Source organism: Saccopteryx leptura, chromosome 2 (assembly GCF_036850995.1).
Source record: "Saccopteryx leptura isolate mSacLep1 chromosome 2, mSacLep1_pri_phased_curated, whole genome shotgun sequence".
Lineage (NCBI taxonomy): Eukaryota > Metazoa > Chordata > Mammalia > Chiroptera > Emballonuridae > Saccopteryx > Saccopteryx leptura.
The window spans coordinates 49,947,731-49,966,934 of NC_089504.1; the positions used below are offsets into that span (position 1 = coordinate 49,947,731).

Consider the following 19,204-nt stretch of genomic DNA (forward strand, 5'->3'; position numbering starts at 1 on the left):
AGCCGCACCGGGAGGCGCGCGCAGCGGCTGCGAGCCCAGGAGAGCCTTCCAGGAGCGGCGGGGCGGCACCGCCTCCCAGCTCCCTCCTCCCGCGCCCGATCCCTCCTCCTCTTCCACCTCCTTCTCCTCCTTCTCCTCCTCCTCCTCCACCTCCTCCACCTCCTCCTCTCGCCGCCTCCCTCCCGGATCTGTGCTCCAGTTCAGAGAAAGAAGAAAATGTGTGTGTGTGGCGAGGGGGAGGGCGAGCACTGAGCAGCCGCTCCGCGCCAGGCAATCGGGGCCGGGGGTGGGCGCCTGACGGAGGCGGAGGCGGAGGAGCGCGCGGCGGCCGGCGGGCAGTGGGCACGGGCAGGGCCGAAGGCGCCCGGCAGCCGTGTTAGGCGGCGGCGAACAGCGGGCGCGCCGGGCGCGGGGAGCCGTCGGCGGCTGCTCTCTGCGGAGACGCCCCGGTGGATGTGCTCTCGCTGCCCGGCTCAGGGCTTAGGGGAGTCTCGGCGGCGCCGGGGGCGGCGGCGGCGCGGGGGGCGAGGCGGGCCACCCGTTGCCGGGGAAGGAAGCTTGGGCGCCTGAGCGAGGCCGGGCGCGGCGTTACCCCCGAAAAAGCGCCCGCGGCCGCCTCCCGCGCCCTCCTCGGTCCTGCCCGCGGCCCCAGCCGTTCGTTCCTGCCGCACCCCCGGCCCACCTGGTGGCCTCGTCCCCGGCCGCGGCTCCCGCGGCGGTTCCCGGAGCTCGTCCCGGACTCGCGCCCGGGCGGCAGGGGCTCGGCGGCCACCGCTGCCTCGGGGGAGCGAGGGCGGGAGGGTGTGTGTGCGCGCGTGTGAGGAGGGGGTGCCGGCGGGGCTGCAGCGGAGGCACTTTGGAAGAATGACTCTGGAGTCCATCATGGCGTGCTGCCTGAGCGAGGAGGCCAAGGAAGCTCGGCGGATCAACGACGAGATCGAGCGGCAGCTCCGCAGGGACAAGCGGGACGCCCGCCGGGAGCTCAAGCTGCTGCTGCTCGGTGAGTGTCGCCCTAGCGGTTGCTGCGGGCCTCCCGCCGGGCCTCGGCGCCCCCTACCCGCCACCCCCTTTCCCGCCACTCCTGGTCTCCCGGGGCAGCTGCCCCCAGTGCCCCCGCCCCCGGGAGCCCGCGCCTGGTCATTACCCTTCCCCGGCGCGCCCCCGGGCGCTACCCGCACCCGTTCGGGCGCGCGCGCGCGCGCACACACACACACACACACACACACACTCACTCACACACACACACTCACACACGCAGAGGGCTCGGGCTGCCCTGCACAAACACACATGCACGCACGCACAAGCAGAGGGGCCTTGGCCTCTGCCTTTGGGTATCCCTGAGGGCTATGCATTTGGGCTGTGCCTTTATCTGCTGTTCATCAGCTAAATGGCAGATCCTTTGGTGCGGGGCAGGTGCGGGGGATGGGAAGGTGGGCAGAGGGGTTGAACTTCCAGTGTGGTGGCCGCGGCGCCCCGTGGGGTGGTGGAGTGTGCAAGTGTGTGTATGTATGGCGGGGGACCCGGGGGTGCGAACGGAGCCAGGGCACGTTTGGGGGATGGCATGCGACTGGGTGGCCTGTGTGCATCCATTATCAGTGCATTCTGAGGTCCGGAGGGAATGGTGGAACAGTGGACAGACTCGCGACTGGATTCTCCAAGGAGTGATGAGGAAGGAGTTGGCCCCCCATGAAAGGTGGCGGCCCCCCATGAAAGGAGTCTTATGTATTCGGGGGGCGGGGAGGCAAACCCAGTTGTGTCATGCAAGTACTGTTTCCTAGCCACCTGACCACCGAAAGGAGGGACCCCCGAAGAGTTTCTTGACCAGTGGATGATGACAGGCGTGTTTCTCGTCTGCATCATTCCTTCCAAATTAAGATGAGGGATAGGGGAGCGCTGTGTTGACAGCGATGGTATCTTTTGTTTAATGAGGCAACCCAGATGTAGGCCTGAATTCACAATAGTTATTACTGAAAACCAGTGCAGCCTCTCAGTTATTCTCATGGAAACAAATAGAAACCTTTTGTTTAAAACGGACAGCATTTTAGTATCTTTGGAATCTGGGCTAGAAGGAAAACGGGAAGTGTACAGCAAAAATTTCCCTTTAATCTCTTAAAAAAACAACTCAACATTCTTTCTTAACACTAAGTTAGCAAGAAAATGCTGGTTCTCAATTTGGAATTCTAGCGATTATTATCTCTGAGAGAATGTTCAGAATCAACGATTGGGGTTCACATACAAGCCAGGGCGACATAACTCTGAACTATTGTGGTTGGAAGAGCAACAGCTTTGCAGTAGGAGGCCTGACAAATGCCTGCACTTGTGTCCTGGATATCTGCTTGTATAATAAATATGTTTCTCATACATTTCTGAAAGAAAATAGTGTATTGTCAACTCAGATTTGAGAACCATGCCCTTTCTTATCTTGAGCATTCCATCTCCTGGTTCAAGGAACTAATTGCTTTTTGGACTGAACTGCTTATGTGCTGGATGGTTTACAACCAGGAACAAAATATGATCAGGAATAGTTACAAATGGTTAATTCACATGCCATGCTTTATGTCTTCATTGTGAAACCAGATTAAATAAATGTGTACATGTTTTTAAAAAAGGCAAAATGCTGGATAGAAGAATGGGCTTTAGAAAATGAAGCCAGGGGTGGGGAAATGGAATGGGAAAAATGAAGATCTTTTTAAAATTTTAATTTTCATTTTAGGCTACTGCTGATCCTGAAAACATGTAGTTGAATGTTTTCTGAATTCTTACGGTTGAGAAGAAAATAGGGCAAGAAAAATGTATAGGATGTTTATGCGCAGGATTAAGGGAAAAGGCATGTATTTTAGAGAGACTTGAGAACAGTTTTCTCTTTCCCTGTTTACAGCCTTGACTGTGCACTGGGCATTTGAGGTCGTTCAAGCCAGTCCTGTTGCCTGAATGTGACAGCTCTGGGTTCCTACCAGCTCAGAATTAGAGCCAGGACGGTTTGTCTGTCTGAGGGCCTAGGTTTCAGGGTCTGGGAGGACTTTTGGGGAAATACACACATGAATGCTTAATTACATAGTGTATATTTGAGTAACATACTGTACTTTAAAGAATGAACATGGAGATAGGAAAATAATTAAAGTAAAACAATTTTACTGCTGAAGTGTTGGTAGTGTGGAGAATTTTTTTGAACTTTTATTAGATATTTGAGTAGAGTTTAACACAACCCCATCCTAGCCCCCAAATAAGGCCTGTTAGAAGTGGTAGAAAAATATGACTTTCATTTATCACTTGTAATCATTAGTAAAGTTACATCTTTCTGTCAGAAATATGATGCCTAGACATCATGTAAGATTTGCTGCAGCTTCATGTTGTAGGTATGCTGCTTTTTAAATATAACTTCCACAATACCTACATTATTTATATAGTAAATGCTATATTCTAAATGTAATTTTGCATGTGTGTGTGTGGGCACGTGATTGATTTCATGATTTTTTTTTCAGTCCAGGAGAGAAATGATGGTTGATTTGAGCAAGGGATGGTATTGGGGAGGGGTTACCTTTGAGGAACTCCTGACCTGCCTCTTTCATGAGTCTTACGATTTCTTCTTTTATGATAGCTATTCAAAGGAGGTTATAGGATGTGTTGTTTCACAGTGTAAAGAGTCACCAATATTTTTAATTATTGAGGAATCAGACTTATATTTACATAAAATTCCTGACACCATTTTAATGGAAGTTGATTTTTTTGGCAGAAGACCCTTGTGTTTGTTCACATAAATATTTATTTTACATATTAATGATATCGTGAAATTAGAAGGGAACATAGTTGGTTACTTGCGTAGATGAAAGGATGGAAGTGAAATCTGGCTGTTTTGATTTATGTCCAGCAAGTATGCCAGTGTGTTCCAAATTTGGCAGTACTTACATGTTTTTATTCTTTTTAAAAAATAAACCCAGAAACCTACCACCATAAAATATCATATTTAATTCTGAATTCTTGTTTCCTTTATTCATTCATTAAATTTATTTTTATTACTGTTTATTTTCTTTGACATGCTTGAAAACTTTGTATTCTACACATCTATGCAAGGGAATACTTGGTTAAAATTTTTATATACCTTCCAGGTGTAAAGTATGTGTATTTCCTTTAATTGATTAATATTCATAAATATAAAATAAATATTGCTATTGGTACATGGGCCACACTTTAAGAAGTGACTTTGAATGTCTGCTTCTAGTCAGATATTCATGTTGAAGTTTTTCCCAGTTCCGTGAAGATACATTTTTTCCTATTTATCTGTTCTGATTTTACATGTTTTTTTTTTTTTTTTTTTTTTTTTTTTACAGGGACAGAGAGAGAGTCAGAGAGAGGGATAGACAGGGACAGACAGACAGGAACGGAGAGAGATGAGAAGCATCAATCATCAATTTTTCATTGCCACACCATAGTTGTTCATTGATTGCTTTCTCATATGTGCCTTGACCACGGGCCTTCAGCAGACGGAGTAACCCCTTGCTCGAGCCAGCGACCTTGGGTCCAAGCTGGTGAGCTTTGCTCAAACCAGATGAGCCCGCGCTCAAGCTGGTGACCTCGGGGTCTTGAACCTGGGTCCATCGCATCCCAGTCCGACGCTCTATCCACTGCGCCACTGCCTAGTCAGGCTGATTTTACATGTTTTTGAAATCTGCATTCTTCAGATCTTAATCTTCAAATAGAAAGGATTACCAAACCTTTTTATTTGTTGGATTACACCTTTTGAAAATAGTTAGCTCAGTCTTAGATGGGAGAATATATGTTTTTGATCTAACTAAATTACATGTGTGATGGTAGATTTTCTTCCTCTTCTAGATTGGATGCTTATGAATGTAGGGATTGTATCTGTATTGGTCACAATGAAATCCCAGCTTCAGGCACAATTTCTAACTTATAGAATGCTCTCAATAAGTATTTGTTGAATGAGTAAATATATTTATGACCCTCCTGATAGAAATCGGGAACATAAATAACGAAAGAACTGTTGAGATATAGGGATATGTAATGTTTTTGATCTGTGGTAGATAAATTATGATTTTTTTAAAAGAATTTTATGTAACTCTTTGAACCAGTTGAATATAAATGCATTCCAGGATAGGAAGTTTTAATGTAAAATGTAACATCACTTATCAAACCAGTGCTTTACAGTTCTGTGCTGGGTGCATTTGGGAATGATAATAGTCATGCTTTCAGTATGAAAGTTTAAAGGAAAAATAAAACAGAAACCATTTCATGTCTTGATTACTTTTTATCACGTAGAAGCTAGTTTAACCCTGTCATCTTTTTGACGTAAGCTTTTCTCTGTGGTCGACTCATCAGGGGACAGGTGGTGACTGAACAGGTTTTTGAGATGTACTTATCAATTACAGGAGGAGAACCACAATGATTGAATACCAAGTTTTTGGAATTGCAGGTAGAACATTTTATTTATTTATTTTTAAAGACTTTACTTATTCATTTTAGAGAAGTGAGAAAAGGGGGAGAAGGGGGGAGGAACAGGAAGCACCAACTCCCATATGTGCCTTGACTGGGTGAGCCCAGGGTCTCGAGCAGGTGACCTCAGTGTTCCAGGTCGACACCTTATCCACTGCACCACCACAGGTCAGGCACGCAGGTAGAACATTTTAAATATGATAGTTATGCGTTTGTACTGAAAACTGTACAGAGCAAGAAGGGGCAGAGAAGGCTGGGAATGCTTGGGCAAATTTAGACTGAGGGGAGAGTTCATTCACACAGTTCTGGATAAAAACACCCTCCCTGCTACACTGGAGGAGGAAGACTGGGGATGTTGATTGCTGCCAGAGGTTAGCGGCTGTCTAGGGTGGCTACCCAGAACCACAGAATGAATGCACCCCTCTAAGCGGCCCTAATAACGGCGTCTCCCTGGAAATACCAAAATATGGTGTTTATGGGGCTGCTTTAAGACCTAGCGGTTTTATTTTTTGCTGCCTTTGAGCTTTCAAGTGTTGAAGATGTTTCTAAATGTCAGGATTTATTTGGACTCATTTCCTTTTCTATTTTCTTTCTTTTTCTTTTTTTTTGAAAAAAGTACTTATAGTTTATATTTGAAGACTGAAGTGGGAGCATCCTTCATACAAATCAGAACCATAGCTGACTTATAACAAAGCCTTTCAGAGTAAGAGTTTTGCATTATACCACGTGACTTCATTGTCTGGAGCTGCCATATTAACTGTCAATCCTGTGCTTATTGTTATTTCTTCATGTGGGAACCTTGGCACAAACTAAACCTACTGAACAGTGAAATTATCTGGTGTATATCTCTTCAAATATTTTTATGTAAGTTTAGAAAGGAGAACCGGAAGAATAATTTAGTAGCCATTTTGTTTACTACAAATAAATTTGATAGCCTCTTTTTCATTGAAGAAGAAAGAAACCCAGCTGCACTTTATAAGGATGACTTAAGTTCAATTTTTAGAGATGCTTATTAAATGTAGTTATTACTTTTATTGCAGATGAATTTTTAAGAACCTGAACAGTTTTTGCAGTTGGGAGGCTGCGTTGCTATTGCTAAACTTAGCAGAAAAAAGGAACCGCTTTTTCTTCAGGATCCAGGCAAACTTATACTTGAAATGAAAGGAAGGTGATTTCTGAAAGATGATTTTATTTCCACATTTATATTAATTTTTCTTTAAGGGAAGGTTTTTCACTCTGTCCATATTAATGGAAATGTTGGCTGGGTATTGTAGAGGAAAAGTAGGAAGCTCAAATGGTATGTCTTGGAAGAGAGAGAAGCCATTTTAAGGTTAGGATTGCTTTCTCCCAAGAACAGGGAGGGAATCCATTTCTTCCCAACTCCCTTTAAGTCTTAGGTTGAGGGGAATACAGGTATTTGCGGCAACAGATTTCAAGTCTAATTTCCCAGTTGGAGGGGAGGGCAGCAACATTTTCAAAAGGACACTTTTATCATGGTTTTTAAGGGAATGTTAAGATCTTTGTAGAATTAATCCTAGGGACATGTGAAATAGCAATAGAAGGTAAAATGTGTGGTTGTTGATAATTAAATCTGTGGCAATAACTGACTATAGTAAACAGTGAATGTTTTCTCTTGTTCTGTGAATGGAGAAACATTAAAGAAAGAGCTAGTATTGGGCCCAAACTCTATTTTGTATGAACAGCTGTTACTAATAAAATTATAGGAAGTTGTTTGACAGTCACCTTTGATTTGCTACATTACTGAAATGTAAAAATCTGTCTGATTTCTCAGCTAACGTGCTGTAAATAGAAAATAAAAAGGACCTAAACGTAATGTCGGAAGTGAGTTCATAAATCCTAGGTGATCGTGAATCTGGACTCGACAAACAAAAGCAGTCATCCATGTTGTGATGCTGAGAACCAAAGATTGAATTTTCTAAATAGCTCTGTGGTTGACCTTTAGACCTAGTCATAATTTTGGAAATCAATGCTGAATATTTTATTAAAAGCCTTTAATATTCAACTTTAAGAACAAAATGAGTATTATTTAAAAAAACTTCCTGAAGAGATTTCAAATTTATTTATTCAGCAGACACTTGCCCCTTATTGGAAAGTAAACATTTCCTCTATTTTTTTAAAATCAGAAATAAGATTTAAATAAGAAATCTTTGAAATAAGTAAGAACAGCTGCATACAGAATGCTGGTCAAATGAACAAATATTAAGCACCTATTATGCACAAGATCATGTGCTAGATGAGACACTCCTTATTTCTTACTTGCCAACAGGAAAGGCTACAAGCACTTTTCACATTTCTTATTGTTTGACAGTTGACGCCCTCGGACTGACATGTCCTTCTGAGTATTATTATCCTTCCTGGTTTTTGCTTTTCTATTGGCTCTTAATACAAAGAAAAAGACAAAATAGTCTGAAGGCCATGATAGAAGATTTCCGGGGATTACACAACTGGGGAAAGCAGATGATCTTGAGAATTTGAACTCCTGAGTTATATATGTGTTATTTCCTTGGAGTGTATCACTGTTTTTCCTTTTAACTATGAGAACTTGTTACTGACCACTTGCTCTGCCTTTCTAACTAGATTGGTAGCTCCATAAGGCAAAGATAGTGGCTCTTGTTTCTTTGTATCTCAATGTAGCACAATGCCTGGCTGGATTTACAAATACTCTGTTGTCAGTAATGGGGGGCAAATGGGCATAGGAGGGTAGGGGCAGGTGGGCAGCTGGATTCCCAAAAGAAAGTAGAGCGGCTGGAAGAAGTGAATTTAAACTTCTTGTTTTCCTCTAATGGATGTCATTCATATGTTCTCCATTTGCCACGTCTGTTGGCTGTTTTGTGGGCCACCTGGGGCACACAGTAAAAGGAATTCTGTTTTAAAGATGAAATAGAAATCCTCTTTTTATCCATGCTGGCTTCTCATTCATCTCCAGCAAGAGTGATTCATTTGAACATTATTATATTGTTTCGGGTTGAAAAGCCAGTAGTGTTTATCAAGCAGTTTGAATGGAAAATTGTTGCACACACAAGTTCTTTGAAATTTGAAAATTCCATGCATGTTTGTTACAAAATTAATCTTGGATTGTGAGCAATTTGATTGCTTTAGAAAAAAATAGTTGTTTCAAGGAACTATGCAATGGATTGTACGGTTAGGAACTAGGATGTTATTAGTGCCATTATATTCCTGACACCTCATAGATGGGAACAATAATTGATTCACAAATTAAAGAAAAAAGAATTGGAGTGAGACTTTTTGTCTCTGTTGCAGGAAGTGAATAGTGATGTTTAGAACACACATGTCTATTTCTAAGAGAGACTGGTGTTTTTCCCTTGGGAGAACCAAAATCATGAATTAATTGCCTCTTCCAGCATTTGACTTTTTTTCTGATCACAACTTGCTAAAAAAAAAATAGACTTTTTCCTTTGCTTCTTTTTTATGTTCTAAAAACTTTTTTTTTATCTCTTTTATTTTTGTTTCTTTTTTACGTTTTCTTTTGCTGAAGAGGCAACAGGGTCATAGATGGTATCTTCCACATATTTCCTGGTAACTGTAGCTGACTAGTTATTTCTAGAGAGAAATGTTTCAGTGTCTTTACCCACCCCGTTATTCAGTCTTCTCTTTAATGCAACCCCCCCCCCAAAACAAAACAAAACAAAACAACCCCTCTCTATATGAGTATTATGCACCCATTTACTCTCTCACCACAGCTTCCTTAAATGCTAGGAAGGGTTCCTTGGATTATCTGAGGTACATATTGCTTTAAGATTTAGAGAACTTCCAAGTTGATGCTTCTTTTAAACATCAGGTGGCTGAGCTGGTGGTAAGAGAGGAAGTTGGAGGCTTTAATACATGAAAAGAAAGTCACTTATGAATGTGCTTTGGTTGGATGATTAACTTTTTTTAGCAACACTTTGGTCTGCAAAACAAAGTATGTTGTCATTGAATAAAATGTAAAATTCTCCTTTCTTTTCTATAGGGCAGAGACTTGAGACTGTTGCTGATTACCAGCAGAGATTTAGTGATCCAGTGTTAGATAATCTATGGTGGGCATGATTACTTGCAGAGAGTTAGAACCAGTACAGTACTAGATAATCTATGTGGGCCACTGGGTTTCAAAATAGGATGCAGTATATTTGCTAGAAGGGGAGAAAGTGCTGAAGGCCTGTGTTGAGTAATAATGCGGGTTCCTCATTTAAGGATTTGAAAGTCCCCCTCTCAGTGACTTAAGAGCCTTAAAACATCTAATTGCATTTCCATACTGATCGTTAGGGAGGAAGACATCTGCAGGGGGCCATTGCTGTTTGTTATACCCTGTCAGTCTGAGGGAGTTTTTTGCTTTGTTTTTTTTTAAGGTAAAGATACAATGATATTTTCTTGCCATGTGAATTGATATTTTAGGACCTAGGCTTTTCAGAGCTTCTGCATTATAGCTTTTTTCTTCTTTGTCTGTAGATGGCAAAGGCAGTTTTTCTCTTGTCCTAAAGAGCTGACCCATTTCCTGTAACTTGTTCTAATAATACAGAATGACTTTAATTCTCGTTCCCACTTTACCCTTAACAGAATGCCAGGGTAGTTGTTAAATGTTCAGCTCTCTCGTCACTGTTGTAATATAGTAATTTTAAAAATTTGTAAATCGTGCAAAAACAGTGGCAGACATGTTTTGTGAAAGTTTATTCAAATAAATGATTATATATTCCTTAGGGCTCTGCATAGCGGTTTAGGTGTGTAGATTTTTCCTAAAACCTGTACTGAAAGACAGTCAAGTACATCTGCCCTTCCTTTGTAATGTGAAGGTGTTTAGTTAATTCTTTTCTTATTTTTGTAGAAACTTGTGGAATGAAGAGGTTGGACCATATCTAAGGGCCATTTGAACTTTGGAACTTTCTCTGCTTCCCCTCTGCAGCTTTGCCCATCTTGGCCAATTTCTGCACAAACTCACCCCTAAATGGGGGGCTTGAGCCCCAGCCCTCTCCTGAAGTATTGGGATGTCCAAGGAGGCATTGCCAGGGCTGGTGGGCTCTTCCTGACCTCCCTCTCACTGTTCTCTGTCCCTTTGGGAATAAGTCCGGTGCCCTGCAGGCAGCTCCCAGCGCCCTGGCCCTGGCGAAGAGCTGTGAGCGGAGCTGGGTGAGGAGCAGGCATCAGCGAGTCTGTCCAGGGTTGCCCCTCCTGCCGCCTGGCATGCTGCTGATAGTTTCACTGCCTTCACAGGGAATGGTATCAAACGCCTCCTGTTGTATCAGCATGGGTCTCTTGCTTCCTGCAGGAAGGGCAGCATCCTGGGAGGCACAGACGTGGAGCCTGAGAAGCTCCGTGTTCCAGTGCTGCTCGCTCAGGCCTGGGGGTTTTCTTAGGTACCCTTGGGCAGCTAGCTACCTGTGTGTGACTCACCACTACTTTTTATTTTTTATTTTGATTGATTGATTTATTTGCTTCATTGGGCTTTTTTTTTTTTTTTTTTTAAATTTTTTTTTTTTTTTTTAAGATTTTATTTATTCATTATAGAGAGGGAAGAGAGAGAGAGAGAGAGAGAGAGAAGGGGGGAGGAGCAGGAAGCATCAACTCCCATATGTGCCTTGACCAGGCAAGCCCAGGGTTTTGAACCGGCAACCTCAGCATTTCCAGGTTGACGCTTTATCCACTGCACCACCACAGGTCAGGCTTCATTGGGCTTTAAGAAAAGATTTACATTTGCTCACAAAGAATCTCTGCTGCCCTGGCTATTTCTTTCTTTTTCTTTTCTTTTTTTTTTTTTTTCAGAGAGAAAGTCAGAGAGAGGGATAGATAGGGACAGACAGACAGGAACTGAGAGAGATGAGAAGCATCAATCATTAGTTTTTCGTTGTGACACCTTAGTTGTTCATTGATTGCTTTCTCATATGTGCCTTGACTGCGGGCCTTCAGCAGACCGAGTGACCCCTTGCTCGAGCCAGCGACCTTGGGTACAAGCTGGTGAGCTTCTGCTCAAACCAGATGAGCCCGCACTCAGGCTGGCGACCTGGGTCCTTCCGCATCCCAGTCCAACGCTCTATCCACTGCGCCACCACCTGGTCAGGCATGCCCGGCTATTTCTGCCAGAAGCAGTGAGAGCAGGTTGGCCATTTGGACCTGTGTACTGTGAGTGCCTCGCACCTCCTATTGGAACACATCTGGGGACTGCTTTGTATCTGGAGTCAGTAGGACCCTTTTCCAGGGCCTTCCGGGAAAGATTTAGAATTCAGCCTTGGATGGATTATTTGTGTCCATTTCTTCTCTAATTATTGTGCACATATATTTTTTCCTCGGGACTTTCATTAAAACCAGAAGAACAGATAATGGTAAACATGTACATACCATGAAGTAAGGAATTTTCTTTTTTTTTTTGTTTGCAAATCTGTATCTGTATTTATGTCTGTGTCTGGATATTTTTTGCCGCAGCCTCTGAACTGCCCTCAGTTGTCAGGGCCGTGGTCAGAGAAACTTGAAGCAAGCAACCTCCTGTGTCTCCTGTCTTCATTTTGGAGAAGGGGCTTTATGACCAAAGAAAGAACAGCTGGGCTGTCACCCTGCTCTTTCAGAAAGAGCTACACTGTGACAAGACCCAGTTTACTGGAAGTGCCAGGCAGGTTTTGGCACTCTTCGACCCCTGCTTTGCTCCTGGCACATGGCCTTGTCATTATCTTCTCAGCTGCAGGCTCACTTGCCTTGATTGGGATTTGGAGCTGGACAGGTGCAGGGGAAAAGGAGAATAGGCTCAGGCGAAGGAGAGTCATGGGGATGGAGTGGGGCTGGGCTGGGCAGAGCAGAGGGCGCGTTCCAGCAGGGTGTGCAGCCAGGTCTGCGCCGGGCTCTGGAGGGAAGGAGAGGGGAGGGAAGGAGTGGCCCTCTGCGCCTGGGCTCGGTGTCTTTGATCAGGAAGAGCCAGGCCGATGCAGCTTCCTCTCGTGAGCGTGAGCGCCACTGCCCTCCCGCCTCTCTGTATCCTCGTCACATCTCCCCTGCCCTTCCTCTCCCAGACTGTGGGCTGGGAGACGAGCCCAGGAGAAGCTTGGGCTGTCAGGGAGTCCTGTTGCGTGCACTCTCCCGTCCGTTCGCTCCTGGAGGTGGTTATTAGGTAGACAAAGCCCAGTTATATCAAGCAGTGTTCTGAAAAAATCCAATCACATATTAAAAAGAAAACTAATAACATGACTGTGTTTATTTCTTTTCCCTCCTGTCAGCTCTTTAAGGTGATAGAAATATATCTGTTACTGGCTTGAGAATGAAGCTAATTTATGATAGGTTATTAGAATGTCTCTGGAGAGATCCTTGGCTAGGAGGTCTGCTTATACCTGACTGGCTTTCTCCTACTATAGAGCACCTTTCAGTTGCCCAAGGCAGTGAGTACAGGGGTCTTCGGGTTACAACAATCTGGAGACACACAATGTTTCAAGTTTATGACGCTCACTCCCATAAAAACTTTAAAAATCGGGACTGGAGTGTTTCGGTCTACGCCATTAGCATCGTACTCACGGACTATGTGGGCCAGCTACAGTAGTTTGGTTGCGTGCGCTGGAAGAATGCGCAGTAACAGGACACATGAATGAGGGAGTTGGCACACTCGCTTTTTGTCATTTTTTTCTGTTACTACAGTGCAGTGTACAATATAATATATTTATGTCCTTTTCCTTTTTCTGTGGCTTAGTGGTGTTTTTATGTTATGTTCTAGATTATGATTTTACAACTGTGTGAGGACAGGTAAATGACTTAGGCTACGGTGTGTTTCGACTTACACCAAAGTTTGGGTTACGTCACTGTCGTAGGAACTGGAACTGTGTTGTAACTGGAGGATCCCCTATAGTATTATGGGATATTCTTGCCAAGTGGAGCCATACCCAGGTGGGAATTTGCAGTACAGGCATATTCTGGCAGTGTTGTGCGTTTGGGTCCAGGCCACCGCAGTAAGGGAGTTTTGCTGGTGGAGTGTCTTGCCTTCAATTTGCAAAAAAAAAAAAAAAAAATGAGGTATGCCTGTTTAGAAGTGGTAATCATTTTCAGCTGAGAAGGGCCCCTGACTACTGGTGTGTTCACTTATGAGCTACTGACTTTTTGCGCTATCACACTCAAGCCCAGGGAGTGGACTTTTCTCTTAGATTATTCAAGGTACCCAAAGCCTACTTCTAGCTGTGAATCACATTCAAAATGGACTGCATTTGTCCATGATAGAATTGACCTAAGAAGATTTCTTGACTCATAATGTAGGCAAATATATTTTGAATAATTGGAGAGCAAAGATAGGGAGTACTGAAACAGAAGAAACTAAATCAATCTCTATTTTTATTCCCACACACTTCCTAATGGGCCCAGAACTAACGAATTACCAAAACATTGGCTGCTCTCGGAGCCAAGCTTGGCTCAGACGGATTCTGGAGATGCAAGGGCATTGATTTGCTCAAGGCCTAACAAATGAGATGTCCTGTAAACATTCTAATTTCTCCTGTTATTCGTTGGGTCACCATCTAAGGTGTTATCCAGAGCAGATTAGAAGTACCTCAGAAATGTTAGGCACATAACGCATCTTATACTATAATGGTAAGTCCCACAAGTTTCCCATCTTCTGTGAGAAATGATACCTAACCTGAATATTGCTTGATCAGTTTTGGGTAAATAATTTATATTTCCCTAACCATACAATTCTTGGCAAAGGGTTGCATTTTCATTAATATTTCTTTAGGGAAATCTTGACTCCATGTATATTTTTATGAAAATCATCAACTATATGTGCTTTGAGAAACACTTTTTTTCTGTAGGGCTTTCCACTCCAGGCCACGCTTACTATGGGAAATGAGATTCTTGTCTAGGGTTTTTCTAAATCCCTGGAGTCTCTCTGTGAATTGCTACTCAAATAACAATGTATCCTTCCCAGAATTAAGTAAGGCATTGTGCATCCCTGTTCTGAATTACAGGATCATATAATGTTTTACTTTTTTCTATTAAAAATCTTCTTCGTTCATATATAATGTATTTTCAGGCAGCATACTACTGCCTGAATTTATATTGTAGTTTATTCTCTTTTTGGAAGGAAATAAGGAAGAGCATTTGACTTATATGTCCTCTGGTAGTATGATTGCTTTCTAAAATAATAAAAATGTTTAATAATGAGAAAATTATTGTGTTGAAGCAAGGAGTGTTCATATTCTTCCACTTAAGAATTTTCTTACTCTCAAGAAATATATTGTTTTCCTCTTAGCCTTTGAAAGAATGACAACCTGCTCTGTTAACTACATTTTTTGTGTTTCTTCAGTGATTTTGAAATTTTTACAAATAGTGCAATAGTTTTTTTATACAAAATTTGAAAAAAGGGATTTAAAACTTATTCATAAATTTATTCAAAATGTACCAATCTAACATAAGAAACATGACTTTTTTGTATGTTCCTTTCTAGTCTGTTTTATTTTTATATGTTTCTTGCACAATTCTAATTACACTGTAAAACTTAACATTATATGTTAAATATTTTCTATTTGGCTATATAAACTTCATGTTAATATTTGGAATTGCTGTATAACGGATCGGAAACCTTTTTGGCTGAGAGAGCCATAAACACCACATATTTTAAAATGTAATTCCGTAAGAGCCATACAACGACCCGTGTACATTACGCATTATCCAATAAAAATTTGATGTTGTCCCGGAGGACAGCTGTGATTGGCTCCAGCCACCTGCAACCATGAACATGAGTGGTAGGAAATGAATGGACATGAGAATGTTTTATATTTTTAACATTTTTTTAATTAAAGATTTGTCTGTGAGCCAGAGGTTCCCGACCCCTGCTGTATAATATAATTTTAGAGCATATATGTAGATTTGTTATCTTTTATTGGACATTCAGATTTGTCTCAGTGTTTCTATTTTCAAAGTAATGGTATAATGTATTTCTTTTTTTTGTTTGTTTTGTTTTTATATTTTGTATTTTTCCGAAGTTAGAAGTGGGGAGGCAGTCAGACAGACTTCTGCATGCACGCTACCGGGCGTGCCCACCAGGGGTCGATACTCTGCCCATCTGGGGCATTGGTCTGTTGCTGCTGGAGCCATTCTAGCGCCTGCGGTGGAGGGCATGGAGCTGTCCTCAGCGCCCCAGCCAACTTTGCTCCAATGGAGCCTTGGCTGTGGGAGGGGAAGAGAGAGAGAGGAAAAAGAGGGGGAGGGGTAAAGAAGCAGATGGGCACTTCTCCTGTGTGTGTGCCCTGGCCAGGAATCAAACCCGGGGACTTCCACACGCTGGGCTGACGCTATTGCTTACCCAACTGGCCAGGTCTGCTATGATATATTTCTTGGTGGAGATAGCATTTTTAAAAACACACACACATTTGTTAGAATAGATTAATAGACATGTTATTACTAGGTCAGAGGATATGAAAAATTTTATGACTTTTGATTGTACATACCTAAAAACTTTTCCAAAATGATTATATACAGTTTGCAACATCATGAGCAATATTGTGCGAGTATCAATCAGTTAGGCAAAAATGGTACACAATTATAAATTTAATTTTAATTGATCACTAGTGAGAATAATCATTCTCCCATATGTTTGTTTCTAGTTAAATTTCTTATTTTGTAAGTTGTCTTTTCATTTCTTTTGCCTACTTATGAGGTCTGCACATACAAATGAAATTAGCCTTTTTTTTATATTTACTGCCAATAACTTAAACCCAGTCTGTTGTTTTTCTTTGTTTGGTATTATTTAATACAGAAGTTTTTAATTACTTTGAAGCCAAATCATTTGTTGGTCTTTTGTTCTTCTGCTTTACAATAAAAATCTTTTATCTGCTTTACTGCTCCATGTAAGCATACTATTATTATAGGTAGAACTAGATTGAATATAGTGTGTACACATCACTATCGTATAATTCTTTTTCTTTCAAAATGAAAATGAAATCCACAAAGAAGGTCACACTCTCACAGATTATATACCACAGACTGTTTTATATATAATTGGCCTTTTTATTTTTAGCCCAGTAATATGCAATGGATATCTTGGTATATTGATATAAATCTTTTACATCATATTTTTGGCTTTTTATTGTTCGATTTTTTTGTTGTTGTTCTTATGTGTTTTGAATTGTACAGTGTTGTGCTGTAGCTAGCTTGCACTTGCTCTTGAAAGCCAATTGTACACATTTCTTCTCAACTCTGCATTCAGTAACTTCATTTTGGTAGCTTGAAATCAGCCACAATGGGAGTATTTACACCACAGAAATCGGCAAATGCTACAAATCAGTGCTTCCCCTCACCTCAGCCCACAGAACTACTTGTTAAATATTTGCAAGCACTCCTCCATCTATATACCTGTGTGTATAAGCACATCCCCAACTGCTGTATAATATTTAGTTTGATTCCATTAAAAAATTTATAATCAATGCTTATAGCAAATACTAAAGGTGATACATTTTTGTACACTTGTATAATTGCCCCTCCAGTTAAGGTCCTCAGTGTTGGATAATCAACCAAGTGATAGGCTTATTTTAAATTTTAATGCACATCACCACTTTGCCTTTCAGTAAGGTTGTATTGGTGTGTTTTCCCACTTCCAGTTTATGTTAGTGACCTTTTGGGTACATCTCTGCCATCATTTTGGTTTTGTCAATAAAATGGGGGGAAAAGATCTTGTATTTATATTATATTGAATTAATTTTTATTATATAGTCTACAGTCTTTATTTTCTTTTCTAAACTGTCTATTTTTAAAAATAGGTAAAAATGCCTCAATTTATTATTTAGTTAGATGTTTTAAAATCACTTTTACCTTCAATTTTATTAATTTAGACATTTCTAGAAAATTGGTTGTTTTATCTACAGAAGGATAAAGTGTCCTAAGATGAATATATTCAAGAGAAAAAGACTATGGAAAAAGATCATATGACAAGTTTGGCTATGTGCAAAACTGTTCTGAAACACACAAAATTTTTTTCCTTCTTTTCCAAGTGAGAGGAGGGAAGAGAGACAGACTCCCATGTGTACCCAGCAACCCCGTCTGAGGCTGATGCTTGCAGCCAAGCTATTTTTATTGCCTGAGGTAGAGGCTCCAAGGAGCCATACTCAGTGCCTGGAGCGGATGAACTCAAATCAATCAAACTATGGCTGTGGGAGAGGAAGAGAGAGAGAAAGAAGAAAAAGGGTGAAGGGTAGAGAAGCTGATGGTCACTTCTCCTGTGTGCCCTGACCAGGAATCAAACCCAAGACATTCACATGCCAGGCTGACACTCTACCACTGAGCCAACCAGCCAGTGGTTAAGCACAACCGGCTGAGATGAAGTCCAATTTATCTGGGTTTTTTTTGTTGTTGTTATTGCTTGCTTTTGGTGTCGTGTATAAGAAACCAAAGGTAAATTCAAGGTCATAAAGATTTGCCTCCATGTTTTTTTCCTAGACTTTGTAGTTTTAGGTCTTATAGCTAGATCAATGATATATTTGGTATTGATTTTTGTCTATGGTGTGAGGTAGAGATTTGACTTCATTCTTTTACAAGTGGGTATTTGGTTGTCCCAGCATCATTTATTGAAAAGACATATTCTTTCCCCATTGAATGGTTTTGGCACCTTTATTATTAAATGTTTTTGCCTTTATTATTTTCTTTTTTGCAATTTCTCTAGGTTTATTTGGTTGTACTTTTTCTGTTTTCTTGAATTAAAATTCTTAGGTTATGGATTTTAATATTTTCTTGATTTGAATTAAGTTTAAAAAATAAAAGCATTTAAACTTTGAATTTTTCTACTTGTTGCTGTGTAGTACTCATTTATTCTTTTACAGACACTCTAAAATTATGATTTTGATTTTTATCTCTGAACCAGAGTTGTTTAAGATAGTTTAAAATTTTTCAAGTATGATTTTCTTTTCAACCTTTGTTATTTATTCCTAGTCTTACTTTGATAGGAGAATGTGGTCTGAAATATTTTTACTTTTTAGAATTTATTGTAGTATATACAAGTCTTTTTTTATTCTATAGACACATAAATTAAGTATATACATACATACATATATGTAATTAAACAAATAGATATACATTATTTAATTTTATTGCTATATTTGTGGTGAATCTCCTGAAAATTATATTGTGATTCTGTCAAGTGTTGAGAACTGAGCTGAAGTCTTCCATAACTCTAGTGTTTAACACTTTCTCTTATTTCCAGAAATGTTTGTTATATGTAAGTACTCTTTTGAGGTGCCTAAAAAATGTCCACAAGAATTAAATTTTCATCATTATAAAATTATTGTATTTCCTCATGTATAAGATGCACCACCTTCCGAAAAATTTGCGGTTTAAAACCTGGCTGCGTCTTATACAGTGGTTGTGGCATTTCAAATGCCATAGATGGAACTGAAGACAAGGCAATATATGAAGACAGTGATTCTTCATCAGACATAGATGAGGTCAAGCTAATGGATGGGAGTTTTGACAGTGATGAGTTGTATGAATTTTATGATGACTAAAACTTGCGTTCAATAACTTTATGTAATTTTTTTTTTTCCAATTTTGGGCCCCAAAATTAAGGTGCGTCTTATAATGGGAGCGTCTTATACATGGGGAAATATGGTACCTTTTTATATAAGTTAATGCTATTTTATCTGAAATTCAGTTTTGCTAGGTGTTAATATAATTCTTTTGTTTTGATTTGCTTCTCCATATATTTTTAATTCTTTCTTGTGTGTGTGACAGAGACAGAGAGGGACAAACAGGAAGGTAGAGAGAAGAGAAGCATTAATTTTTCATTGTGGCACCT

The 19,204-nt window shown here is 41.0% G+C and overlaps 1 protein-coding gene across 1 annotated transcript in view; it reads left to right on the top strand.

Annotated features, from left to right (window-relative positions):
* Positions 1-208: 208 nt before the first annotated feature.
* The window catches only part of LOC136394589 (guanine nucleotide-binding protein G(q) subunit alpha), a 313,975-nt gene continuing 294,979 nt past the window's right edge, over positions 209-19,204 (top strand). The window contains exon 1 of the mRNA XM_066367948.1: positions 209-1,000. Within this exon, the coding sequence (XP_066224045.1) occupies positions 865-1,000 (136 nt within the window). The 5' untranslated portion in view covers positions 209-864. The remainder of the gene's footprint in view (positions 1,001-19,204) is intronic.